The following is a 26748-nucleotide window of genomic DNA, read 5'->3' on the forward strand; positions in this document are numbered from 1 at the left end:
TCTGAAAGACATAAAAAATAACGGCCTTTTCGTTTGTTTGTGTGTCTTGTACTCATCGCCACCTCTGATGGCGTGGGGACACTTCAGTGCGCAGTACTCAGGATCTCGTACCCCATCATGTGTGGGAAAGCCAGGTGAGCTCCCCTGTACCTGCCACTGCCCAACCACTTTCTGATGGTGACAGGGCCAGGCACCAGCGACGCAGGGGTGTGTAGAGATTTAGCGCTGCTGGTGTTGGCGGCCAGGCCCTGGATGGCGTTGCGTTGAAGCGGCCCGCGACAGCGAAGACGCTTGTGGTGCCCATATGATAGGCCGAGTGTCCGCGTGGCTCGAACGTATCCCACCCAGTTCCCCATTGCCTACTGGTGTGAGGTCCCTGAGCCCCGTCGAGGGATGCACCAGGTGGCGAGGAGGGGTGCAATGGAGGTGGCGGTGAGGCGACCTGCGTAGCGTGGGTGGGTGGACAGGGTTCGGGGCAGAGGCCGTGCTCAGATGGCTGGGTCGGCGAATTGCTGTAGTGCGTGCCGAGTGCTGCTTCGCACGACACGATGGGCCTCTGGAGAGGCCACGGTGGGGTGGGGAGTTCGTCGGTTATGTTGTGTGGCAAAATAGACCTCTTGAGAACGCATTCACGATCATTAGTTGTAGTTCCACTGAGCAGATACTCATTGATGCTTCCTCTCCTTTCGTTGCTGCGCCTGTATTGTACAACGTTGTGCTGCCCTACTCCCTTTCACTAGCCCCTCTCTTATTTTTACCGGCATTTTGCATTCTTATTTTGTCTTTTTTCATGCTGCGCCACCACGCAGTTGAATCCACGCTTTCGCTCTCGTGCTCCGCTCCTCTTCTTGCGTTCTTTCAGAAGAGGGTCGCTGGAGAATCGGCGTAGTGGTGTGCTTGTTGCCTATCGTTCCCCCCATCACTACAACTCAACTCTACTGCAGCCTTTGCGTCAAGACGCCCTGCCCTTCGTTGTGCCTCCTCAGCCCCCCTCCCTTTGACGATCTCAACCTGAACACACCCACAAAAAAGATCAAAGGAACGCCAAGTTAGAACGAAAATGGCCGAGGAGGCTCGCACAGTGCGGCATTACGTGAGTGACTGTCTCGAGATGCGGTACCCCTATGATGCCAGCAAAGGCTTTGCTGGCATCCGCCAGCGCGAGGCGGGCCGCGTATTCAATGGCTACGGCCCCTCCGCTGTCGACGACATGATGAATAGCTTGATGGATCCCTCCGTGTCTACGGAAGAAAGGACGCGGGCGGCGCATCTGCTGTACGCCCGCTCCGCGTCGCAGGAGACGAAGATAGAGATGCTGAAAAAAGGACTCGTGCCAATGCTTGTAGCGACGCTGCAGCGCTGCCCCGACCACCTCCTGAAGCATCAATGCCTTCTGCTACTGCGCTCTCTGGGGGTCCTCCCACAGGGATGCTTCGCGCTCGTTCGGGAGGGCGCCATCTCGATGGTCGCGGCTGAGCTGCGCACCGACTCACCATCCGTGGCGTCGTTGGAGGCAGCTCAAGCCTGCTACGTTGCCGCCGCACACGTCCTTTACCAGGTGAGCAGCAACATGTCTGGGCTGCGGTGGATGCTGGGGTTGTCCCACGACCCAGCATTCGAAGGGATTGAGGCTGCGTTGGTCGAGGAGTTGCTGTCCCCGGAGGCGCTGGTTTCTTTCATAGCCGGCGGCCTTGCGAGCGAAGCAATGCCTGCCACGGCCACAGTGTACCTCGTTCAGACCCTCGCACGCTTGACTAGCCTCGAGCGCGGCGTGGAAGCATTCCTTGCCGTTCCTGGTGCAGTCGATATCTTGGTCGAGTACCTCAGACGCCTTCCTAACCTTCCCACGCAGGACACCGAGCTTTGCTCGGTGACGCTGGAGGCGATGTGGAACACGAGTCTCGGACCCGTCGGCAGAGCAGCCATGGAGGAGCGCGGCGTACCGGATATCCTTTTTGAACTCCTCGCGACTACCAGCGGGATCGTCGCTCAGGTGCCTGTGTGCGTGCAGCGGCAGTTGACTGGGGCACTCTCTGCTGTTTCTCAGCTTACGTCTGTAAAACAACGCAGCACGCAGGCTGTGTCGTCGGCGGAGGCTCGCATCCGCATTGTCGTCTTAGTCGACTATGTCCGTGAGTGGAACACGCTTATTGCGACGCAGTACACCAATACAGCCAAACCGGTCCCGAGCGCCGCCGCTGCGGTGGTGACGAACGTGGTGCAGTGCATCCGCCTCGCCTCGGAGCTCAAACCGGTGCGGGACCTCACCTACGCCATTCTGGATGCCATGGAACAGGAGGGCACCTCAGAGGCCTTCTACTTCCGCCGCCAGCTCTACTTTCACACAAGATGGGAAGCCGAGTTCCGCGCAAGTGTCGAGGTGTAGGTTGTCTTCACACGTTCTTCTATTCCCCCCTTATGGCGTGCAGGTTCGAGAGGCGCCGGCCTGTCTTGCCCTTGCCGCTGCTGCTGCTGCTGCTGCGTCGCCGCATGCCAGTGGTGCATATGACGTTGTGCGCTCATGTAAAAGAGGCGTTTTCTTTTTTTTTGTCTACCATTTCGTTGATCACGTCTGCGCTTTATTTCCCCCTCTCCTTAATTGACTTGCCGTTATCCGCAGTTATCCTCTTGTGTCTCTATCCAGACCTTCACAAGCCTCTCGCCCGCGTGCTCTCTCTCTCTTTCTCTGGCCGCGCTGCCTGTGTCGGTGCCTCGTGTGGGTGGCTTCAGTAGAGTTGGTGAGAGCAGAGACGATGCAGCAATGAACGTTAGCGAGGGGTACTCAAGAGGAGACGAGGTGAGCGGTAGAGGGTTATGTATTGTACAATGAACAAGAAATGATGAAGAAGATATGAACGCTTCAGTGGCTCGGGGCACGTCTGTGGAGGAGAGCGGTGAGGTGCTTGCACCCACCCTCGGACACGCCCATCCACAAAAAATGCGGGGTTACTACGCGTGACTGCCACCTCGCGCCTTACCTACACGCGACTCATGCCTTTACGTTGCGCGCGCTCTCTCTATTCGCTGCTTGTCGCCCTCCCCAAGATCCATACAGGCGTATCGGGTTTCTCTTTCGAGTCGTTGAGGGTGAAGATAAAGAAGCGGTGCGTCATCACGTCGCGACTGCCCTCACAGCTCATCTTCTGGGCGTAAAACACGCAACACACATTGGCCCCCCTGGCCTCAAGACAAGGTGCGTCAATACACGAGCCCTCATCATAGATTAGAGTCGTTCGCACCCAGTGAGTGAGGGAGAGAGAGGAGTTGGCCTGTCAGCACTGATACGTGCGCCTATCGAGCAGCCGATTGGGCGCTTTCAGAGGACTGCGAAGTATTAGTGGGGTCTGCCGGACCTTTTTTAGGCCCCCCCCTCTTGCGAGGCGCCAGTGTTATTTACGCCGAACGGAGGCGCCACGCTCTGCGTCGCCAGCGTTCGTAATGGGCTCGCACAAGAAGGGGGCCGTCGTTTCGCCGACGAGTACGTTCGAGGAGGTGGGACGGATTTTTCAGCAAGTGCATCAGAGCGCCGCCCACGCGCAGAAATGCAAGAGTAAGCTCATCAGCCTTGGCCAGCAGAGCGCGCCGCAGCTCTGTCGAGATGTCTGCGCTGTGGTGCTGCTGGTCATGAGGCAGGTGGCTCAAATCACGCCTGAGGCGATGCGCCGGCACTACGCCTTCATCACGGAGCTCTGCAAGGCCTTCCGCGAGTCCTTCGAATCGGACCAGCTGGCGATTGAACTGCTGAAAAGCATTTCAGTCTTTCACAATGCGATTGACAAGGCGGTGCGACTGGCCGTCGTATCCACCTTCGAGGCTCTACTCAGGACAGTGGATCAAAACAATGCGTCAGAGGAGCGGCAGGACTTCTACCAGGAGGCCGCAGAGCTGCTGAAGCAGCGGGTACATGACAAGTGCCCGCAGGTTCGTGCAAAGGCGGTTGCCAGCGTGGCCGCCTTCCAGTCTGGAAAAAAGGACTGCGACGTAACACAGCAGCTCATTGCATTACTCTGCTGCGACTCCAACGCTGATGTGCGCAAGCAGATTCTTCACGCCATTGCGCCGCGCAAGGAGTTCCTTGAGGGGTACTTTCACAGCATGATCCGCTGCATCCGCGACGTCGTGGCGCGCGTCCGGGCGGAGGCATGGGATGCGCTAGGCCGCTTTCCCTGGCGCTACATTACTGCCTACGCGAGCGCCAAGGGAGTGAAGATGCCGGAGCTGCTGGCGACTGGGCTTGACGACGCCAATGCCTCAGTCGTCATCGCCTGCAGGGCCGCGATCACGAACTGCTGGGTGCACCGCGACTGCAAAGAGGCCTATGAAGATTTCATGAACAGCATTGCGTGCGGGTACGTGCTCCCGTCGCTGCCTCCGTACGAGCGCATCAGTGCGGTGTTGCTCGCGTACGCGCAGAAGCGCAAGACCGGCACGCACTTTTTCTTAAAGCTCGACGACATCAACACGGCGGGGCTGTTTTTATGGAAGGCGGACTGCCAGTTGTCATGCGATACCGAGGGCGAGGACGAGACCCAGCTACTGCCGCCACTGGAGCAATTCAGCGCCGTTCTCCAGGACACTGTGTACGCCTACGCGCGCCCCGATGCCGAGCCCAGGACGGTCAAATTCCGCAGCGTCGAGGACGCCGACAACATGCTGCGTATTCTGCTCTCTGTCTTTGACATCTACGATGACAACGCCTACTTGGCACATGCCGACAACACCACCCGCGCATCGTTGCTGCGCCTCATTAATTTCATCTTGAAAGTTGTGCCTGACGAAGACCCGTCGCTCTTCTTGGACGTCACAGTGCGCGCTCTCAAGTCGCTCACGGCCCGCACGCCGGAAGAGTCTACAAAAACGATTACGTCCGCGCTCGACTCGCTCTTCCGAAGCCTGAAACTGCCACAGCGACACACTTTGGGCTTTGAGGATGTGGAGGCGATTGGCCGTAAGAGCCGCGAGCGGCAGCAGGAGTTGGTGAGGCGAAAGGTCCTGTGGCGCGCGGGCGAGCTGCCGGAGGAGTCCTACACGGAGCTGAAGGAGGAGATGGACAGGGATGAGAAGTTTCTGCTGCGCATGCAGCTCATCGTCCTCGAGTTTCTCTCACACTCGCAGCGCGGGGACGCTATTCCAATGTTTTGCTACCACATCATTCAGATGGGCCGGCACCTCGATAACGAGAGCGTGCGCGTGGCGGCGATCAAGTCACTTTGCTTGCAGTGCCTCATCAACCCCGAGAGTGTCCACACCTTCATACCGCTCATCCTGGCCGATTCACATGAGAATGCTGCCGCTAAGACTGCCTGCCCAGAAGGGACCGGCATGAGCCTTCCCATCGCTGCCATTGGTGTTATCTTCGATCTCATCATGGAGTATGGACTGCGCTTCTTCGACGTAGAGAAGCAGCCGCCAAAAGAGACGAGGGCGGTGTACAACGCAGAGAGCGAAATCGAGGCCCGTCTGCAGCACGAGCAGAAGTTGGCGGAGGAGGATGTGCACAAGGTGGGCAGCAAGCGTCTCCTAGCAACGCTACAATCCTACCTGCAGCCGGGCAGCGAGGCCAAGCACACCATCACGGCCTCCGGCTTCTGCAAGCTGCTGAGCTGCAACCGGCTTCCTGTAGAGGTGGTGTCGCATGTTATAACAGTGCTCCTTATTCACTATGCCGGTGCCATGGCCTCGAAGAAGGAAAGCACCACCGCTGCGTACATGGTGGACTATCTCGGCACCTTCTTCCGCAGCTACGCCGCGAGCCACCCGAAGCGCCAGGTGCAGCTCTGCGAGGGTGGCATCACCGCCTTCCGCGTGGTGCTCGAACGTAACATCGTCATGGCATCGAAACTGATCGAGTTCGTCGCGCGCCTCATTGATGCCTACACGCTGACCGTTATCCGCGACATTGACCCGCAGGCGGCGAAGCGCGCGACCAGAGACGTGGTGGATGAGACAGCAGATGTGGCAGAAGAGGAGGAGGCGCAGCGCAAGAGTAACCGCATCAATGCGACACGTTCTTCGATGCAATCAGGCCGTCTTTTCCGTGAGCTGAGCCGCTACTCTCTTCACGAGCGTCTCTCGCAAGAGCTGCTGGTCGAGTTGGCGAACAGCGAGCTCGTCGAGGGTCGCTCTGTCTGTATGGATGTTCTGGAGAGGTGCATGTATTTCTACAGCCTCGAACCCCAGCCCTTCTTACTCCACTGTGCCGCCGCTGCAATGCAGGCGACGCGGCACACCGACCCTATCCTGCACGACCGTCTAGAGGCCTGGCAAGCAAGGCTTCGTCAGAGATGCGCCGCTGCGGGCGCTGCTCCACAGTTGCACGGCACCGTCAGTGACGCCGAAAGCGCAGATTCGCTTGAGCAGCGATGGAACGAGGCGGTAAAGGCGCGCACCGAGAGGCGGGATGCGCTGCTGGAGGCCGGCTTTGGGGGGTTCGCGTCCATTCCCCCTCAGCTCGATGTTGCCTCCCCCGTGGTGGTAAAAGTGGAAGCGGTGGAGTTGAAACGAGAGCGGTACTCAGACGTGTTCGGCGTAGAGTCGATTGTGGGTCCTCGCAAGCGATCGAGATGCTGATATGTACTCGCCGGCGCTCTCACAGGCCTGGGGGTTTTTCAGCTTGACAAGCCTCTCGAAAGGCGAGCTTTGGCAGCCAATCGTCTATCTTACACTACCCTTGCCGATCGATGCGCCATCGCTGCGATTACGCTCCACGAGCACCCCACATCGCGGGCGTTTTGTAGGAGTAGCGAAAGGAGCAGTGGCGATCGTGTGCTTGCGGAAGGACTGTGGTAGAGATACGAGGGCTGGGGAACGGGGTTAGATTGGTGGGGGGGGGGAGAAGGCGCACATGTGCATCTCCTGCTGCTGCGCCAATGTCATTCTATCCTTCGCCTCCCTGCTGTCCCTTCTCTCACTCGCTCTGCACGCCTTGGCCTGTTATACTCTTCGCTCTCTCCCCCGTGCTCCGCTTCCGTTGATGCTGTTCATTTCCTGTTGCTCTTCAGAGGAGGGACTCAAGGAAACACTTCACCGCTTGGACAGCGCGGAGTAGATTCACACCGACTCACTTGTTTGACCTGTGCGGCGTACTTCTTAGACAGTTCTCCCCACTCTTTCCCACCACCGACTCACGCAAGAGCAAAGGGCTCCTGCTGCGTTCGGCGGGTTGGTTGCGCGGCAGCATTTATGGCGTACAGCAACCCTGACGAGAGGCGGAAGACGCGTTTTCTTTCTTTCGTTGTTGATTTCTTCATTCCCCGCATACCGTTCGCCTCATCGACGAAGTGGGCGTGTGTGTGGGCGGGTGTGTTTGCCATCTGCCTCGGCCGCTTTGTCTCCCTAATCGCTTACCGCGCTCATGGTGGGGGGTGACCTGCCTTGTAACCACGTCCGCTTGATCCCGCTACTTCCGCTTGGTTCATGTGCATTGCCCTCCCTCTTATTCCTTCTCTTGTCGCTGCGCCAATGCGAGCGTCGGCACTCAGGTATCGTATAGGCGCTTGTCGTGCGTGCCTGAGTGGTCCGTGAGGGAGATGGGCGGCAAGCACAAGAGGCGCGCTTGATCTCTCTGGTTGGTAATTTTTCGCTTCTCTCCACTGTTCTGCCTAGCCGCCGCGTTCCGAGGCGCATCACTCGAGGAGGTCTTATCCCTGTACACTCTTGGAGGCGGGTCGAGCCTTGTTCTTGTTCGCTGTACTTCACTCTGACCCCGGGGTAGCACAGCCCGTGCCTCCTTGATTGTGTGGTGCCGCTCTTTTCTTTTTCCGTCTTTTTATTCATCTCTTTCTCGCACGGCGCTACGATGGTGGCCGAAGTGAATGTGAGCGGCATTACCGTGTCGTTCCCCTTTGATCCATATCCAGCACAGGTGGAGTTCATGCGCAGCGTTGTGGAGTGCCTCCAGCACGGTTTCAACGGGCTACTGGAGTCCCCTACTGGTACTGGCAAGACGCTCTGCCTGTTGTGTAGCACGCTTGCCTGGATTGCGGCAACCTCGCAAGACGCCATTCTTCGGCCTACGAGCGGCCGGGAGCAGAAAGGTCGTGGGATGCATACTCACAAAGTGGTTTACTGTAGCCGAACGCATGCCCAGCTGACCCAGGTGATGCGTGAGCTGAGACGCACGTCGTATGCGCAGCGCTTCACCATGGCTGTGCTCGGGTCTCGTGAACACATGTGCTTGAACAAGGAGGTGACGCGGCTTCCGTCGTCGCAGGCGCAGAACACCATGTGCAGCGTGCTTAGGTCGGAGCGCAACTGCCGCTTCTTCCGTGGTTTGCAGTCGGCGGCCGCTGGCGCCGGCCTTCTGCCGCTGGAATGCGTGGTGCACGACATGGAGGACTTGATGCGAGAGGGAAGTCGAAGTGGGTTCTGTCCGTACTTCCATGAGCGTGACGCAGCAAAGGACGCGGACGTTGTGTTCCTGCCGTACAACTACATTCTTGACCCCTTACTCCAGAAGCAGTTGCCATTTGAGCTGAGGAACTGCATTCTCATTGTGGACGAGGCGCACAACCTTCCTTCCGTACTGAGCAGCTCGAGCTGTCAGACTTTGTCGCCGCTGGATGTGACTACCGCCATCCACGACTGCTCACGAGCTATCGCAATGCACCGCCTCACCACAAAGAAGGCGGAGCTAGACGAGGACGTGGCGCTGGAGGAGGAGCAGGAGCTGGCATCACTTAAGATCCTGCTTAGCCGGCTAGAGATGTGCCTGTATGCGGAACCCATGGAGGAGGGGATGGCGGCGTCCACGCCGATGCAGTGCGATATGGTGCGGAATGGTTCCTACATGTTCGCCTTCTTGGAGAAGGCCCTTATCACTCGCGAGGTCTTCGGGGTGCAGTCGGATAGTGCCACCTCGGCGTCGGGGCTAACAGGGATCATGGGGAAATGTGTGACGTTGCTGGCAGAGAGCGAGCGACCCGCAACAAGTATGGCGCGAGTGCAGGAGTTTCTCACTTTCGTCTTCGATTTCGATCCCGCTAATCTCGACTCCACCAGGTTTGTGCTCCAGCAGCAGCTCGTTGCCGCCAAGGCGGCCCGCACGCTCGGCTTCTGGGAGCTGGACAACACGCGCTTGATGCGGCAGGTTGTGTTGCCGCTTCATTCGACGCTGCTCACGAGCGGCACGCTGTCCCCCCTCGATCAATTTGCGGCGGAGCTGGGCGTAGAGTTTCAGGTGCGTCTGAAGGGAAGCCACGTAATCCGGCCGGACCAGGTGCTCGGCGGGGTCCTCTGCCGTGGGCCGAGCGGCGAGAAGTTGAACGGCGGCTTTTCTTACCGTAGCAGCGTGGACTACCGCGTAGGCCTCGGCATGAGTCTCGCCAACATCGCTCGCAACACACCTGGCGGCACTCTTGTGTTCTTCCCTAGCTACGCCGCGATGAACTCTGTGGTCGAGCTGTGGCGTGCGGGGAGCGGCCGGGCAGGCGACACCAAAACGGTGTGGGGTCTCTTGTCAGAGCTGAAGCCGATCTTCGTCGAACCGAACAACTCCAACGACCTGCCAACCATCGTGCAGGGCTTCCAAAAGGAAGTGGACACGTCGCCTCTCCGCGGCGCAATTCTGCTGGCGGTGTGCCGCGGCAAGGTCAGCGAGGGCATCGACTTCGCTGACAACCACGGCCGCTGCGTGTTCGTGACGGGCATCCCATACGCCAACCACACCGACCTCTTTGTCCGCCTTAAACGGGAGTACATCACGCTGGTGGCACCGCAGCGGCCCCTGGTGCACGGCAGGCCTTTTACGGGGGACGACTGGTACCGATGTGAGGCGATGCGGGCTGTCAACCAGTGTCTTGGTCGCGTGATTCGGCATAAGGACGACTACGGCGTTGTCCTCCTTGCTGACGAGCGATTCGAGGGACTGCTGAGTGGCGTGTCGGAGTGGGTGCGCCGGCGCACGCGCGTCTTTTCTGACTTCCGAGGCGCCTACGCTGCCGTCGCGCAGTTTTTTGGCGCCCGTCGCCACCGTGCTACTGAGACGGATGCCATTCCGTATGTGGTGGTCGGGAACGGCGCTACCACCGCAGCCGAGTTGCCGTCTTCTGCGACGCTCGCGAAGCTGTACGCAGATGCGCAGGTGCGTCAGCGCGAAGAGCACATGCAAGAGACACGTCGACGTCGTTTCGAGGAAGTACGCGAGGCGAAGGCCAGCGCGTGCAGTGGTACAGTCGCGTCCCCGACGTCGCTGTTCGTACCTGCGTCCTTTGCAGTCTCTTCAGCGACGGGCCGCGCGGGCGAGGCTTCTGCAAAGCTGCTAGAAACCTCTGCCGAGTCACTGGAGATGACGGAAGTGTCGACGGAGAGAGAGGATGTGGCGGGCCTGCGCAGTGGCGTGGAGATGAGACACTCGAACACGTCTCCAAAACTCGGGTCTACGTCAAAGGAGTTCTGCGAGTTTCTAAAGTCACGTGTCCCAGTAGAGATGTACCACCGCTTCAAGATGGTGTTAGCCCAGCTGGCGAACCTCCGCCCGCTTCTGCGAACTTCGCCCTCTGTAGCCGCGGATGAACTCGCCAGGCTCCTCGTCCCATTGCGGTCCGTCTTCTGTGCCACAGACGCCACTTACCATCGAATTCTCTTCTCTGAGTTCGGTCGCCACATTCCCGAGGAGTTCCGGCCACTCTACGCCGACCTCCTTAAGTCCAATGGGCTGATGTGAGGATATTCCCGGGGTGAGGGTGAGGCACGTCGATCCACCGTCCTCTTCTCGTCTCTGCAGTTCTGACTGGGTGCGTGTGTCTGGTCTTGCCCCTGTGACTGTGTGTGACGAGCATGCGCGCGTTGTGAATGGGGTGCGAGGTGCTTTCACCTCCGCATTTCTGGGTGTTTCTCTACCTTCTCCGCTCTTGTACTTCGGTGGCCACAGGCCTTTCTTTTCACTCAATCAAAGGTGACATACGCTCACTTGGCCCCCCGAACAGAGTGACGCGCCGCGTCTCTACTGCTATGAGTCTTCGTCCATTAGTGACATCTTTGAGTATTTCTTCCGCGTCAAAGAGTGCGCGCAGCTGTGCTTTCTCCCGCGGTCTCTCTTTCCCTGTTTCTCTTGCTCACTTCATCGTTTCCTCGCTCTCGTACTTCTCGCTTACCTTTCATATGTCCTGTATCTTCTGCCGTCCCCCTACTTTCTGCTCCCTCACTTGGGCGGTGTGGTGCCACGCTGTCCACCAATCCCACCGTCTTAACACGCACTCTTCTTTGTTCAGTGCTGCACTGAAGTCGGCGGCATACAACCACGAGAGGGGGATAGAGAGAGAGGGCATCTCTGCAACGCGCTGCAGCTCTTCAAGGGTTTCTCGTCACGTCACTCTACCATCACCTCACCTTTTCATCACAGAGAGCTGCCAGACAACCAATTGCCTCACGTGTTGGACGCAAGGTCTGCTGCTTCATCAAGTGTATGCTGTCCGTGGTGACTCGCCTGCTCCGGCCTTTCAAGTTCCTGTTGCGCTTCCCCCTTCTTCTCGTTTTCATTTCGCTTTCCTTTTTTATCTTCTCTGCGCTTCTGTGGTGCACCCACGCGCTCGTGTCGATGTGTCTCTCTGCACGCCTTCTCTGAAACGACACCTTTTCTTTTCCCATTTCTCTGTTCCATCTGTGGTTCCGCGCTCTTGATGTTTCGCCTGCACCGCCACGGCCCTTCTCCCCGATCCCTTTTGCTGCTTTGCTCGGGGTACTCTCCCTTTCTTCAGCTCTTCCCTTTTTTTAGGGTGCACTCCTTCTTACCTCCTTCCCACACGAACGCCTCCATAGACCGCCTCTCAGGTCTTCTCGCGCAATGTCAGGGGAGACTGCAGCAGCGCAGCAGCGCATGCGTGACTACGAGGTCTTCGAGCATATCGGCTCCGGCGCTACAAGCGATGTGTACCGTGTGGTGAACAAGACGAACAACCGAAGTTATGTGCTAAAAAAGATGTCCCTTGCGAACATGAGCGACGAGGAGCAGCTACGGGCCAAGCAGGAAATTATCGTAATGGACAACGTCGACCACCCCAACGTTGTCAAGTTTCGGGAGAGCTTCATTGACGAGGCCGACAATTCCATCGACATCATTATGGAGTACTGCGAGTTCGGCACCCTCGAAGATCTCATTGACCGACAGCGCTACGAGGGTCGCCCCTTTCCAACCGACGTGTTACTGGAGTGGATGGCGGAGCTGCTCTGCGGACTGGCCCACATTCACTCCACTCGCATTCTTCACCGTGACCTCAAGACGAGCAACATTTTCGTCACCTCTAAGAACCACTTGAAGCTTGGCGATTTTGGCGTCTGCACGATCCTGTCGAACCCACACGCCAAGGCGGAGAGGCTAATCGGCACCCCTCTCTACTTCGCCCCGGAGGTGTGCAACAGCGACCCCCACAACGAGAGGAGCGATGTGTGGAGTCTCGGTGTCGTCTTTTACGAGATGTGCACCCTGCGCCGCCCTTTCGAGGCAGGCAACCTCTTCACACTCATCCAGCTCATCCTCGAGTCTGACATTAAGCCATTCGGCAACGGCGTGGATAGCTCGCTGGAGGGGCTTGTACGGCAGATGCTGGACAGGGACCCGAGTCGGCGCCCAACAGCGCAGGAGCTGATCGATGTGCATCTCGAAGTCCCTGTGAGCCACCCATCGCACCCGTCGCAGAAACCGTCTAGAGGCCGTCTTCTTCAGCAGTTCAGCGGCCCTGAGCTTCTGTACACGAAGAAGTGGCCGCCCCCGGAGGGCACCGCTACCGCCGCCGAGAAGGGTGGCCAGACGCGCGCGACAGGCGAATGGATTCACACCGGCAGTGCGCTGGACGTGTTTGTGCAGCTGCAGCGCACTTTGCATTGCATTTCCACCGGTGCGAATGCCAAGGACGGCGCTACCTCCGCTGAAACTTTACAGTCTGCGGCCAACGCCGCACCCAAGGCGCCCTGTGAAGCTCAAAGACAGAAACTCCAGAAGTCAGCCAAGAAGACGAGCTCCAAAGGTGGTGAAGCTTCTTCCATCTCTTCGAGAAGACGCACTCGAACGAAGGCATCAGAGCATACCGGCAAGCAGAACGATGATGTTGTCGTGAATAGTTCTCCGCCTCGCTTTACAATGCGGGAGCTACGTCTCGACGTGCAGCGACGTCGCTCAGCCATGTTTGGTGAGGAGTGCTCGCTAAATATCGACGACGTACCTGTTGTGATCGAGATGCAAGAGAGCTTTTTAGCAGAAGCGTGGTGGGTTTCGCGTGGCGGTCGTGGGACCTTTGGGTCGCAAAGCGACTCCACAGTAGCGGAAGCCACAACACTGAAGGAGACCAGTTCGCTTCTCAATGTCATCGCTGCTGTCATTGATCGACCCGGCGAACAGTAGATGGATTGCATTGGAGGCCTTAGGCGCGGGTACTGCTCTTCTTTCCCAGAACAAGTAACTCAATTGTGCGCAATGAAGGGTAGTGTGCCGACCGCGGCGCCCCCTCGTTGCGACCCTTCAGACACTCGCTCTGCCTCATTAAACGGGAGGGGGCCTACAGGTGGCACGGTGACGCCAGCTGTGGATCCACAGTGGAACCTCTTTTCTCTAGTGCCTTGTTTTCTTTTCTGCTTCTCTTTCAGTCTTGTTAGGTTCCTCTTCTCCACTCGTCATCTCATGCAGCTTCCCCCGGTGATGCTCTTAGTCCTTCGTTGTTATTCTCTTAGTCTGTTCTCTTTAAAGACGCGCGCATACTGTCGTACTCAACCGCCATTTGTCGCCTACCCTCTCTTTTTCCCTACGTCTATCCCTCTCCTCAGGTGTGTGGCGTGTTGTGTTTATCTCAGTCCGGGAGTTGCGTTATTTCTTTCGCCTTGTGTTCAGCGAGACGGCGTCGCACTGCGATGATGCTGAGAAGTGAGCCGGACTACAACGAACACGATGTGTTTGCCTGCAAAGGCGGTTGTTTGTGTTTTTTTTTTTACGGTTATCTGCTTGTATGTATGTCTCGCTACCTGCTGTGGGTACTGTACGGAACGGAGGAGTCGCGAGGTCACTTAGTGTAGACTGACCGAGGGGTGGTGGAACGGCTAGTGAATTTTTGGAGTTACCCACGAGGAATTGAGCTGAGGGGCCGATCTTTGTGGTTGAGTCGTTTGATGACTGCCCTCCTGGTGCTTCCTCAAGCTCTCACTGTACACTCTCTCCAACTGGGAGAGGCTTGTGTACGGGTTGCCTCGTGTTTTCCCTTGCATTTTAGTCTGCTATCCTCGTTTTTCTGTCTTCTTTCTTTCCTCTCGTGAGGTCCGCAACGCTGCTCCTGAGATTCAGGTCAAGGCGCAGTGAAGAAGGTTTACGCTGGCGTCTTGGAGACCTTAGTCTTGAAGAGTTGTCGCGGAGGGGGTTTCTTACTCTCTTTCACCATCGTGCATTTACCCATTCACCTCGCCACACCCCAGCTTCTGCGCTCTCCACTCCCGTGATCCAAGCTGGACAGGCTCCATTTCAACGGCGCCTCGGACGAAAGGCAGGCTGCCGCACGGGTTAGATGAACTACACGGCCGTACGTGAAGCGCCACCTTGACGAGGGTAGCCTCTGGAAGAGCAGAAAGTAAAGGCCTTCAAGGCCATCCTGCAGGCACACGAGGTACTCACCAGGAGCGCATCGGGGCGTTCCCGCACGGTGGCCCTCCCTCCCTTTCTTGAACGTAAGGGGCAACGGGAGATCTACTCTCCCCCCTCCCTCCCTCCGGGCTGCGCACTCGTCAGTCGCCACGCGGCGCAGGCGAGGGCGTTCGATGATGCCTGCCGCCAAGCGGGTTACGATAAGCACCGGTCCACCCCAGCGCTACAGTGAGGAACACTGTGGTCCACTGGATCCCTCATTTGCGGCGCTGGCCGGGGTCACGCTCGCGGCTGGCCCAAAGTGCGAGGCCGACGACATGAAGAAACGCGTCTGCCGGTCGGCGCACCGCTGGCGCCTGGGGACTTTGGGCAACACAAGCGGAGCGCTACAACTTTTTCAAGGCCGTCGACCTGCCAGAGGAGCGCCTGCTTCCCGTCCCGCATGTCATCCCCAGTCTGAGCTGCGCACACGCGCCCCGTGGTGGAGACGAGTCAGCGGAGACGGCGGCATCTCTCCCCTTTTTTTTCGCTCTTACGGAATTACGGTGTGACGCGGGGGGGGGCCGGGCGCCTGTGTGGGGCCCACGCGGCACGCAAAGGGGTGTGGCGGGGCCTCACGGAGGGAGAAGCCGAGTTTGCTGCATTGACACGCCCTCTCCAAATCTTCTCTGAGAACGATGCCCGCTATCCACCGGCGCGCGCTGGAACGTGGGCGTGGGCCAGAGTGTGGCCTGAACAATCGTGGACATCATCACCCCATCCCCTGTGGCGGCTATGGCCATGACTGGCAAGACTTTGGTCGCTGCAGAAGAGACTCCAGAGGACGACCTCGTGGCGGCGGTGCGTCGCATCGCTGGTCGGATCGACGTGGCCAACCCTATCACGCCCCCATGGCGCGAGTCGCGGGCACGCATGGAGGAGGAGTCGCCGCTGGGTTTGGCTGCCGAGGCAGACACGCTTTTAAGAGCGGAGTGCATATGGAGCGAAAGGGGAGGATTGGTGAGCCGCCCTCCCCAGCGTCTTGCAAAGCTGACCGTGGTGCTGCGCAATCCAGGGTTCTCCATTCGGTCCTTTGCATCGATCCTGCCCCTTACGCTCCTGCATGCTGCACACCACCACCACCACCACCACCACCCCTTCCTTAACCCCGCGTGGGCGTTTTCGCTAGCGCGGGCGTGCAGAGGCAAACCTCGCTCCGTCCACGGTGGACTTGGATGGGATGGCCCTCTGCTGTGCCTTGACACCACGGCACGTCACGAGCTGCCCATGTTGGATGCGCAGCTCGTGCGTCGTACGTGGGCTGGTATGGCGTACAATCGCATCTCCTCCTACCAATGACGGAGGCAACGACGCGATTCGCTTCACAGCCACGTCTCTCGGTGGATGGGGTGCATACGGTCATCACTGTACGTGCTGGGAGCATCGAGGCGGCAGCCCTACGTCTCACCTTCCCACAGCTGAACGCATGGCTCCGCGTACCAGCAGACATGGGTAAGCGAGTCGGATGACGCGAGACGTGCTCGCACGAGGGCAGCACAGTGAGGCAGTACTTTGACCCGCCCAAGGTTGCTGCGTCAGCCCATCCAGAGAAGACGCTGCCACTGTGCTGAGGAGTTGTGCTGGCGACAGTCCACTTCCCCTCCTTTGCTGAATGTGCAAACACACAGCTGAATGGGGTTGGTGGCATTGGGCGAGGTCTGTCGGTGAGCAAGCTGGGCGAGTACCCACGCACGGTTGGCTCTACGAGCGGAGCATGGAGGTTGTCTTCATAGTAGGTTTGCTGAATCCTGCCGGCACACTGTTGCATAGCTTTGGGGAGTACGGCCTCGTACCGGGGCCATCTCTCTCCCGCTCGTATGTGAAGGGTGGTGCGCTGTCACCTCTGAGCGCTACCTTTTCCCCCGCTGTGCAGAACCCCGAGAGAAGCCACCGAGCGACTGTAGGAGACCCAAAACCAATTAGAGGATTGCTGCGGGGTGGTCACTGCTTAGCCACGGAAAGCCCTAACGAAGTGCGACTGAGCCCTCGAGAATGCACCCGAAGAAGCATGCACGGGCACCGCCGAAGAAAGTATGGGGTTAAAGCTCCTTGTTCTCCGCGTTCGGCGAGGCCAAATGAACCTTGGTACAGTCCCTGCATGCTGAACCGTGAGTTTGGTCAAGTGACTCCTCCCACACTCTCTGCGTTGACGGTTCATCAAGGCAAAAGGGTGATGTCCAGCACTCGTGCCATCAGGCCAGGATACTACCGAGTAGTCCTCCTACACTCATGCTCTTGCGTGTCATCTCTACTGTGCCTTTTTATCACAACCTCCAATGTGGTGCTTCTCTGCATGTGTGGGAGCTGCGAGGATGAAGGGCACTATAAAGATCCTTTTACGGAAGGAGTGAGGGTACGACTCGCCTTCTCACAGGGGACTCAGCGAGAAGCACAGAGAGGCAATCATGGCCTGCGATCTCGCCCTTTGTCCAGCTATCCACCTCCATGCGTCCTCTGTGCTGTGCTTGTCATTCTCTTCATTTGTTTTGAGGTTTCACTGAATGAGTTCCTCCTCTTTTTGTTTCTGTTGTTACCTTTCATGTTGCTCTGTTCACCTGACGACCAACACCTCTGCGCCATCCTTCCCCATGCGCACGTGCCTGACGCCTACTTTGGAGCGCAGCAGGGAGAAGAGGGTAGCCGTACGTGCGAGACTGCGGAGAAAAACGATCGTCGCCTTCCCTCCCCCCCATTCGCCAAGGGCCGCTACTCATGCACATGCGCCAGCATGAACATTAACGTATAGAGGCACACAGCAGCGGCAGACGAAGAAGAGGCGCACTCGCTTTTCTTGCGCACGGTGAGGCTTGCTCCTCCTTTTGCTCTCGGTCTTCTCTCGTGTCTACCCTTTCCGCCCTCTTCTGCTTCTTTCGTCGTGCGGACCCCTTTCAGAGTGCGCCATGTCTCTCATGCCGGGGCACCCGGTGCCTCGCTCTCAGTGGGTGGAATCTGCGGAGGTCTGTGCGGCATGCGGCAAGCGGTTTAGCTTTTTTACCTCCAAGGAGAACTGCCCGTGCTGCGGGCGACTTTTCTGCTCCTCGTGTCTCTCAGCGCAATGTACACTGTTCCCGATGGCTGCACCCAAGGCCGTGTGCCTCGATTGTTTTCGGAAAACTCAAGACTGGCGTCTTTCCCAACTCGAGCAGCACGCGGCCCTGACACCGGCGGACGTAGGCGCCGCATCACTTCCTCTCTCTACCTCGACGGAGGCGCTGGAGTTGAAGCTGAAAGCGCTCGATGAGGAGTTCGATCGCACCAAAGCCGACACCCGTCGCCTTCGCGAGGAGAACGACACACTCATCGATCTCCTCACTGCCAAAGACACCTGCATTGCAGAGCTGACGGAGGAGCTCATGAAGGCCGTTGCCTCAGCCGACGCGGCAGCACAATCGGCAGAGAAGCTACAGCTGCAGTTGCGGGACCAGAGGGAGAGTACAGCACGACAACTTGAGGAGGCTGAGCAGAGAGCAGCAAGTGCTGCTCAGGCTAGCGAGGCCATGAATGCCCAGATCCAGGAGCACATGCAGGCGAAAGTAGAGTGGGAAGCGTCGGCGGTAAAGCTGCAATCCGCCGTGCGGAAGGCGGAGGACATGTCTGTGCAAAGTGCCGAGGAGCTGCGCGAGTTGCGCGCCGCGATGAAGACCATGAACACCTACAGTGAGGAGAAGATCAAGCAACTGACTGCCCAGCTGCAGTCGATTGTAGAAGCCAGCACTCACCTTCAGAAGGACTACGACCGTAATGTAGAGTCTCTGCGCGCAGCGGAGCAGTCTCGAATTGCTTCAGATGCGGCGCACGACAAGGAGCTGCAGCGCCTCAGAGAGGACCTCTCAAAGGCGACATCTGCCCTGGCCCAGGCACAGGAGCGATACGAGCGGCAGCAAATTAGCGCACCGAAATTTACTGACGACGCCGCGGCTGTCGATGGGGTAGAGAAGCAGCGTGAGATCGCTACTCTTAAAGAACAGCTCGCTTCTTCTAGCGCTGCGCAGCGGCACCTTCAAGGCGAGCTCGACCGTGCAGTGGAAGAGGCTTTACGATTGCGTGAAGATGGCGCCCTCAAGGCGGAGGCCGCCAGGGCGCTAGTGTCGGAGCTGCGCACACAACTGAACGCTCAAAGGACAGCAGTCCAACAAGATTTACCGTGGGAGCAGGAGGCGAACGCACGCCTCCGTGCAGACCTGGCAGAGAAGGAGCAGCTTGTTACGAAGCTGCGGCGTGGCTGTTTTGAGGCAGCCACGGCGGTGCGGGCAGAGCTGGGGGATCTTCGCGGGAAGCTGGTGGAGACGAAGCTGTCGTACGAGGAGGGGCTGCGCTCGTGGCAGACGTGGCTGAACGAGCTGCGTGCTGCGGTGGAGGCGGCGCTGCAGCAGCAGGCGTTGATATCGGCAGCCGCATCACCATCGGACATCGCTGCACTGCCGCACGTCCCCGCAGCGACCAAGTCACGATGGGCCCAGGATACTATTGTAGAGGAACTGCAGTACGTAAGTGTTTCCAATGTCAACGTGGGCACTATCGCGCCTGTGCCTGGTCTTGAGAAGTGGGAGTTCGACACTGTTGCCGAAGCACAGCGGGGTGGCGAGGCCGACGTCCTCATGCGCATTGGCCACCAGATCGCGCTGAATTTAAACCTCTTTCCCGACAGGGCCTCGCAGCACCGGTGGGTGTGTCTGCTGGCAACGGTACAGGCAAACTACCGCGCCAACCCGTACCACAACAGAGTGCACGCGGCGGATGTGATGCAGGGCGTGTATGCGCTTATATGCCGCTGCCCTGGCCTGCTGGCGCACATGACGACCGTAGAGAAGCGCGCAGTTGTGTTTGCAGCTGCCGTGCACGACATCCGACACCCCGGCCGATCAGAGATGTTTCTTAGAAATACGTTTGACGCGATGTACATGCGCTACAACGCATCGCAGGTACTTGAACAGATGCACACGGCAACGGCCTTTCACCTTCTGGCAACACCGGAGCTCGACTTCACGCACGGCGACATGAGTGACACGGAGGCCCTGGAGTTCCACGGCCTTGTTGCAGCGCTCATTGGCTGCACCTTCATGGGGCTCCACGCGTCGTTGATGGAGCAGTGGTCGCGCCCTCTCCAGGAAGGCAAAGCGTATGACGTGACTGTTGCCGCGGATCGACAGCAGGCGCTCTCGCTGTTTTTGCACGCTGCCGATATCGGGGCGCAGGCTCGTGGGCTGGCGGTGGCGCCGAAGTGGCTGGGCATTGTGGAAGAGATGCGCGCGCAGGGCGACGAGGAGGCGGCGCGCGGGCTACCACCGAGTCCGGGGAGCAGCCGAAGCGCGAGTCTTGAGAGGGGACAGCTCTTTTTCATGGAGATGTTTGTCGTTCCGCTGTTTGACCTTGTGCACCAGGTGTTCCCTTCCATTGAGTCTCCAATGCGGAATCTGCGCACGCTACACGCGCACTATTGCGCGGCGCTGCAGGAGACACGTGAGTTCCCTCCCTCTGTGCAGTACAGGATAGCCACGAAACCGGTGAGCAACACGGTGGAAACGACCCGCACAGAGGCCCTGGATGCACGCGAGGCTGCACTGAAGAAGCGGGAGAAGGCACTGAAGCAAGCAACACAGCGACTGCGGGAGGCGACGGCGACCGTGGCTGATCGGGAGAGGCAAGTTGGGGAAAAGGAAGCCGCTGTGATGAGAGCGGAGACTTCTGTAAGCACTCATCGAAACGAAAGGCGGTCAGTCCCCTCGTCGATCGATGAAGAGAAGCTGCTGCGCGCCACTACTGCCGTCATCGCGCGCGAGGCACGGGTGGAGCGGGGGGTGGCAAATGTGGAGAAGATGACGGCAGCGTTGGAGGAGAGAGAGGCGATTGCGTCTCGTCTCACTGAGCAGCTGGCCACCATTGCCGAAAAAGTGAATCAACGCCGTCAACTCTTGCGCTACCGTGAGGCGCGCGTGCGGGGATTGGAGGCGACGTTGCGTGCTGAGAGGTTAGGTAACGTCTCGTCGGAGGATTACATCACGGGGCTGGCGAGTTGTCCTCTGGTTAAGCCAGTTACGACTGCGACGCGGTTTGATCGTGTATCGCCGCCTGCTGTGGTGGTGGTGAAATTGGAGAGTGCACTGGAGAAACTCACTTCTGCATTGCGGTACATGTAAGAAAGGAGATGCAGCCGGTTTCCCGAGTGGAGAGGGATGGTGCCAACAGCGGCGTGCGTGTCCAAGCTGAATCATACATGATGGAGTATACCCAGATGGGTAAGGACTGTCAATCGGTATGGAAAGAGGAGACCATTACCGATGCTCTTACGAGAGGAGAAGCGGAGGCAAGGAGACCCTTCGCAGATGCCAGGTGGGGGTGGAGCTCTCACTTCGCTTTGGATGCCGCCCGTCATCAAGGCACGGCTGTTGTGTGTTTGATCGCGGTCACGTGAAGTCAAGCACACACACGCAGGTGAGTGGCCGGGCCCCAAGAGGCGCTTCTGCAGTTCCTCAACTCTTCTTCGTGCACTCGCTTAGCGAGAAGGTGTCGCAGAGGTGGGGAGAGTTGGGAGTGCCGTGTGGGCTTCTGCGTCACCACCATCGCCAATTGTCCATCCCCTGGCCGAAGCGAAGACTAACGCAGGTGGTGTTGATGTGGGACTCGGGAGGCGGCGGAGGTGGCACCAGATGCGTTCTCTCTTCTACACTTACTGTTACACCTGCTATTCCTCTCGCTTTCGCTTCCCGCTCTCTCTCTCTCTTCTCTCCTGCTGGCGCGGCGACGTCTTTTCGACACGCGGTTGCCTTGTGCTGCTCATTCCGCATTTCTACACGCCTTCTCGTCCACTACGCTTTTGCGATCGGGTGTGTGGGCGCCGCTTGTTGTTTTACTTCTCAGCAGCACAACGCGCCTTCTTTTGCGTGCGCTTATCGCCTCTCTTTCCTCCCCTCCCTCTTCACTTTCACAAGCGGACGGTGCGACGGCCAGCCAGTCTATTCTCGTGCCTGGGCCACCGCTGCCGTGTTTTCTGCGCTCGTTTTGTGTGGTGCGTGCTGCTGCATCTCACAGCAGTGCCTCCCTGCACTTTTTTCTTGCCGGCGCTGTCCTTTCCGTAGGCAACTGTACACCGCCTTCGCCCTTATGCACACCTCCAATCGGAAAGTCGACAAGGCGCCTGCAGCGTCACAGAAGGCCAATGAAGCGTCTAGAGGCTCAAAGTTTGGTTCTTTCGTCCGGAGCGATGCCGTTCCCGGCTACGCAGGCGTTGAGGATGCTACACTTATGCCGCAGCTTCCAATACCATCACCGATAATGCCGTACTACGGACAGTATTCTCCCATCTGCGCTCTCTCCCCTGGTGCCGCACCGATGGGATTTTCCATGCCCCCACAAACTGGCACCGGCTCTCCGCAAATGTGGATACCCGGTATGATTCCACCTCTACCTGGCGCAAATTCGAACGCGACGCTCACCCCTCATCCCTACGTATCGCCGTATGGTGCCGGTGCACAGCCCATGATGTACGTACCACTGCCCTATAGCTACCCGCCGTGCATGGCAGCGACCGCGACCACCTCCACCCCGGCGTTGGGGGCCGCTTTCAATGGTCAACAGTCTGCGAAAGCGGCAGCGCAGGGAGCGACTCCCCCGTACACTGCCACAATGGCTGCCCTTCATCAGTCGCACTCCGGTACCGGCGAACCACCAAACCTCTCCCCGCCTTTCATGGAAGCACCATCAACGAACAGCACAGTACCAACGCCATCGGCGGTGTTGATGCCTGCGCCAGTGCCGAGCATCACGACCATCGAGCTCTCCGCGATGCCTCTCATGCCCAACACCGTGTTGCCACCTGGCGACCCATTCTGTCCTGCAGGGGTGACAGTGCCGTCCCAATACGCCACTGCATCGGCTCTCTGCTTCTCTGACGCCCCTGCCGCGGAGGAGTTACTTTCTGTGCGCTCGCATCGGTGCAACAACGTGGCCAACGGCTTTCCGGCTGTGTCGCAGCAAAGTGAGATGCAGGCAACCCCAACGGATGCTGTTGCTGCTGACCTCAATGCACCTTAGCGCACTTCTCTTCGCTTTGCTGCCGTGCCCATCCAATTTTTGTCGACCACAGCTGCGGAGTCCTCGTTGCACGGCATGGGGATTCAGCGAGGGGCTTCTCTCTCCATTTTCTTAGCGTTTCACTCCTGCCCGAGATTCCAGACGCAGGCTTCTGCCACGGCGTTGGGCGTATGGTTACTGTGGCGAGCGCTGTTCTCGTGCAGTCCGTTGTGTTCTTGTCCGTCTTTGGGTTTTCTTTTGTTTTGCTTGATTTGCGTCTATCGGACACTGCTGATCTCGTTGCTACGAGCGGATGACATCTCGGCTGCCTTAGGGCCGCATAGCGGAAATGAGGGAGAGAAGAAATGAGGCGAGTGCGAAGTTGCCTTGGTCCTTTTTTTCTTCGGCTGATGTGAGAGCGGCCAGCGCACCCTGCACACCTGTCTGTGCCTGCGTTGTGCCCTTACCGACGACTGTGGTACGTGTCACATACATGCGCACCCGAGGCACGTGCGAAGGTTGTTTGGGATTGGCGTCTGTATGTCTGAGAAGCGATCCGACTCAAGCTGCAGCTGATCTCATTTTTCTTCACTGGCTGCACTTCACTCCTGTGAGGTAAGCAAGTCTGCTTCCACGGAGTGCGAGTCTACGCTCTCGCTCCGCGAGCGTGTGGAGTTGAGAAGGCAGTCGTTGATGTAAGTGACCTTACGCGCACTCTTCGATGCTGCAAAGCGGGTCTTTTTCACTGAGCAAGCGAGTTCCGCCCAATCGGCAGCTGACAATTTCTTTAGGTGGGCAAATGCCGCGTCTTTCTCTTTTGTCTGCCATGCGCAGGTCTGCACATCCGCAGCAGCAGCGCTGCCCCCCTTGGCTACCATCGTTACCTGCTTCTTTTTTATGCCTTTGCTTCTCTCCTCGCCTGATTCCTGCGTCACTCCTCCTTTCGGTTCTTCGTGTGCGTCTCCTCTCTTCTCCACAATCGCCTCACTCACAGCTCAGGAACACGCATGTGGGTCTCAAAGGCCAGACGAGCGCTTTGCTTGTCGGTTTTCTGGCGGTCCTCAGCGTTCTTTGAGCTCTATGGTCGTGCACATTCGACAGAAGTGGCTGAGGTGCCGCCGTCACCGCAACTATCGAGCCACGCTGCGCCCACGGATGAGGCGTGGAAAAGGTGTCAAGCGCTGCTGCAGCGTGTTCAGTCGCGCATGTACATCCACCCAGGCCAGGCGCCAGCGGAGTTGTGTAGAGAGGCGCTGACCAGCATCGAGCATCTACTTGCGTCCTCGCCGACGCGCCGCTGCACCGCTGCGCGCAGACTCTGGAGAGACGCGCTTGCACTGCAGTCTTATTTGCCGGCACATGACATCAGTGCAGCAGCCGACACGGCCAGTGTACTTCTGTTCTCCGACCAGGCACAGCGGGGCTGCCGTGTGTGCTCGCAGGCTGTTGGGCACCCCCAGTTCCGTCAAGGACCGCGCAGTGACACAGAGCTCAGTGGCTATCTGCGACTGTTAAGCGTGCATTCCATGTGCGCGTGCTACTCACATGAGAGTTTCTCCCCCGACTGGTGGACCGCTCTCGTTGACTCCGTGGACGAGGCGAAGCGTGTCATCGCGGCAGCGCCTAAGCCTCGGCGGGCACCCATGGCGCATGCACTGGAGGTGTTGGCGTGGTCGCTGGACTGGCTGCATCACCACAACGACATGCCTGAGAGACAGGCATTGGGGGCCCTGAAGGCGAAACTTCCTCAGTGGCTTCCGTTTCTCTTTGACGAGTTTGACGCCACCACCGCAAAACTGTCGTCACAGTCTCTGGCGCTCTTGCCTCCACGTTGGCTGCTGATGATGACCACACACCCAGAAGGCGACAGCGACGCCGTAGCACTCGAAAGGCTACTGCGCCACGCCTTGGGCAGAGAGAAACGATGTCACGGCAGCAACGTGTTTCAGCTCTCCTCTCGCATCGCCGATATTCTCGTTCACCGCTTCCCCCACCACCCGAGCGCCGCTCATGCGGTCGCTACACTTGGTACAGCCTTACAGTGCTCGTCAGTGCACTCGTACGGTACAACGCGAGAAGGCTTTGACAAGGCTCTTGGCGTGCTTACACGCATGTCTGGGGCGCAGCCCTACTTTGCCACGCAGGCATTGCTGCATCACCGCTCAGCTGAGACGGCGGCGAGGATACAGGAGGAGCACGGAGACCTACTCACTGGAAACCCTCACCTCAACTGGAGAACGGCCCTCAACTTCACAATGAAGCAAGTGGAAGCGGCCGACCCTCACTGGCGCGTGTATCTCCCAGAGACGCTGCGGCTTCTCAGCGATGCTGGCAAGTTGAAGCAGTTTTGGAGTCTCCTGCAAGAGTACAACGCAGTGGATGCAACTGCCAACATCTCTGTCGCCGCTTCGCTAAGTCGTGCGATGCAACTTAGTGCGAGATGGTGGCATGCGATGGAGGTGATGGACCTGCTTGTCAGCGCCCCGCCGCCTCGGGACGCCATTGAGGATCAGCTGGTGACGACGGCGTGCGCCGGCACCCTGCGGGTGTTGCTGCAAGCGAAACGGTGGCAGGAGGCACTGCGTGTTTTCTTGATGGTGGGCGATGCTTTTCCGCCAACAGAATCGGCTGTCGTCTCCAGGCTGCTTACATCGATGCCGATGTACGCCCCTTGGCAGATGGCTCTCGCAGCGGCGACACAGAGGGGGCTGACTTCCGACACCACTCGGATCATTTTGCTCTGTTTACATGCCGGCGCATCAGCAGCCCTTCTGCCGCACGCTCACCAACAGAAGGCGTCCGCACTCATCTTTGCTCAACATGGTCGGTGGGATCTTGTACGCACCGTTGTGGAGCAGCGTCCCATCGATGTGTCACTCTGGCGTACCCTTGTCCAGGCGATGGAGCATTGCGCAGACGACGTGAATGAGCAGACGGCGGCCATCGTCTTCCCTGTGCCGCTTCCGCACGACTGTTGGCATGACACGTCGTTTGGGAACGCATTCGCGCATCTCTGTGTGCAGCGGGGCTGGCTATCCCTCCTTTCATCGCACCTGTCGTGCCTTCTTGCACCACCAGCCTCCTCAGTCACACCGATGTCTCGTCTTGGAGTGGAGTATGGGCATCTCCTCCGCTTTCTGCAGTCGAATCACTTCCCACCAGCAGAGTTTGTCTTCACCGACTCGTACGTTGTTCACCAGCTCATGTCGTGTGTGACAGGCAGACGCGTGTCCGTAGTGGCGAAACTACCGGCGGCGTCTGGATCCACCAAGCAGCAAGCCTCCACCTACTTGCGCGTTCCTTACGAGATCCTGAGCGTGCCGCGCGGCGAGGGCGACGGGACGGCAACTGTGCGGGTCACTTCCGCTCCCACTTCCACGTACCTAAAAGAGCATTGCATTTTCATTGCTGCCAGCGGTCTTGTTGTCGGCTACAAAGTCCCTGCGTCTGCCCTCTTTACTTCCGCGCGTGGGCTCCTGAGGGTGTTGGGTAACAACGGAGTATACCGTCTCGCGTATCACATGTCGGTCGCGAGCAGCGGCCTTTTTCTTCTCTACCCCGCCTCCGCCAGTCTCACGTGGTACTCCTTCAAGCTGCGTGTGCGCCTATGCGTGGCAGTGATGCCGGCGGCGCCGTACGTGCCGCTGTTAGCAACATCTTTTTTTGACCGCTATGCGATGAGGTGGCGCAGCGGTGAGGGCGATCGGCACGAGGTGGAGGCCGTTTTGCTCGCTACGAGTGGACAAGAGGTGCGACACGCGTGGCGGTCCCTCAAGGTGGATCTGAACGCGGAGGGCTGGGGCCCAGTCGAGCCTGATGCAGGAGCTGGCGACATGTATCACATCCTGGAGCTCCAGGTCTCACGTCACGCGCCAACCATCGAGGGCAATGCGATGCTAGCAGATGTGGAGGTTTTTACGTGCCACGGGCGTTCACTCAAACCGCTGGGCGCCGACGATGGCGAGGCGGCGGAGTGGGACTTGTAATACGTCCCTGCGTTGCCGGTGCTGTCGATCCTGCTGTGCGCGTTCTCATTCATCTGCACCCACGTGCGCATGCAGGTATGTCTCAGTCTGTGTACCTGTGCGTTCGACAGTGCAGGTGCGGTTACTCCTCACATTTCACGTCTTCCTTAACCG

At 58.6% G+C, this 26748-nt stretch overlaps 7 protein-coding genes across 7 annotated transcripts, besides 1 other annotated feature; all 7 read left to right on the forward strand.

Moving 5' to 3' along the window:
- The first annotated feature begins 62 nt into the window (after positions 1–62).
- Positions 63–614: a repeat region.
- A 497-nt stretch (positions 615–1111) lies between these two features.
- Positions 1112–2386, forward strand: LPMP_292650 (hypothetical protein; the record flags this gene model as incomplete). Its single annotated transcript, XM_010702567.1, has 1 exon — positions 1112–2386. The coding sequence occupies one exon, from the start codon at positions 1112–1114 to the stop codon at positions 2384–2386; it is 1275 nt and encodes a 424-aa protein (XP_010700869.1).
- Positions 2387–3438: 1052 nt separating this feature from the next.
- On the forward strand, positions 3439–6570 carry LPMP_292660 (nuclear condensing complex subunit, putative; the record flags this gene model as incomplete). The annotated part of the gene is made up of 1 exon (XM_010702568.1): positions 3439–6570. One exon carries the CDS (start codon positions 3439–3441, stop codon positions 6568–6570), a length of 3132 nt encoding a protein of 1043 aa, XP_010700870.1.
- Positions 6571–7798: 1228 nt separating this feature from the next.
- Positions 7799–10663, forward strand: LPMP_292670 (helicase, putative; the record flags this gene model as incomplete). The annotated part of the gene is made up of 1 exon (XM_010702569.1): positions 7799–10663. One exon carries the CDS (start codon positions 7799–7801, stop codon positions 10661–10663), a length of 2865 nt encoding a protein of 954 aa, XP_010700871.1.
- Positions 10664–11782: 1119 nt separating this feature from the next.
- Positions 11783–13336, forward strand: LPMP_292680 (serine/threonine-protein kinase Nek3, putative; the record flags this gene model as incomplete). Its single annotated transcript, XM_010702570.1, has 1 exon — positions 11783–13336. The coding sequence occupies one exon, from the start codon at positions 11783–11785 to the stop codon at positions 13334–13336; it is 1554 nt and encodes a 517-aa protein (XP_010700872.1).
- A 4163-nt stretch (positions 13337–17499) lies between these two features.
- On the forward strand, positions 17500–20736 carry LPMP_292690 (3',5'-cyclic nucleotide phosphodiesterase, putative; the record flags this gene model as incomplete). Its single annotated transcript, XM_010702571.1, has 1 exon — positions 17500–20736. The coding sequence occupies one exon, from the start codon at positions 17500–17502 to the stop codon at positions 20734–20736; it is 3237 nt and encodes a 1078-aa protein (XP_010700873.1).
- Positions 20737–21700: 964 nt separating this feature from the next.
- LPMP_292700 (hypothetical protein) lies at positions 21701–22630 on the forward strand (the record flags this gene model as incomplete). The annotated part of the gene is made up of 1 exon (XM_010702572.1): positions 21701–22630. The coding sequence occupies one exon, from the start codon at positions 21701–21703 to the stop codon at positions 22628–22630; it is 930 nt and encodes a 309-aa protein (XP_010700874.1).
- Positions 22631–23616: 986 nt separating this feature from the next.
- Positions 23617–26595, forward strand: LPMP_292710 (hypothetical protein; the record flags this gene model as incomplete). Its single annotated transcript, XM_010702573.1, has 1 exon — positions 23617–26595. One exon carries the CDS (start codon positions 23617–23619, stop codon positions 26593–26595), a length of 2979 nt encoding a protein of 992 aa, XP_010700875.1.
- Between the last annotated feature and the right edge of the window lie 153 nt (positions 26596–26748).

This window comes from Leishmania panamensis (assembly GCF_000755165.1).
Source record: "Leishmania panamensis strain MHOM/PA/94/PSC-1 chromosome 29 sequence".
In the NCBI taxonomy this organism is placed as follows: domain Eukaryota; phylum Euglenozoa; class Kinetoplastea; order Trypanosomatida; family Trypanosomatidae; genus Leishmania; species Leishmania panamensis.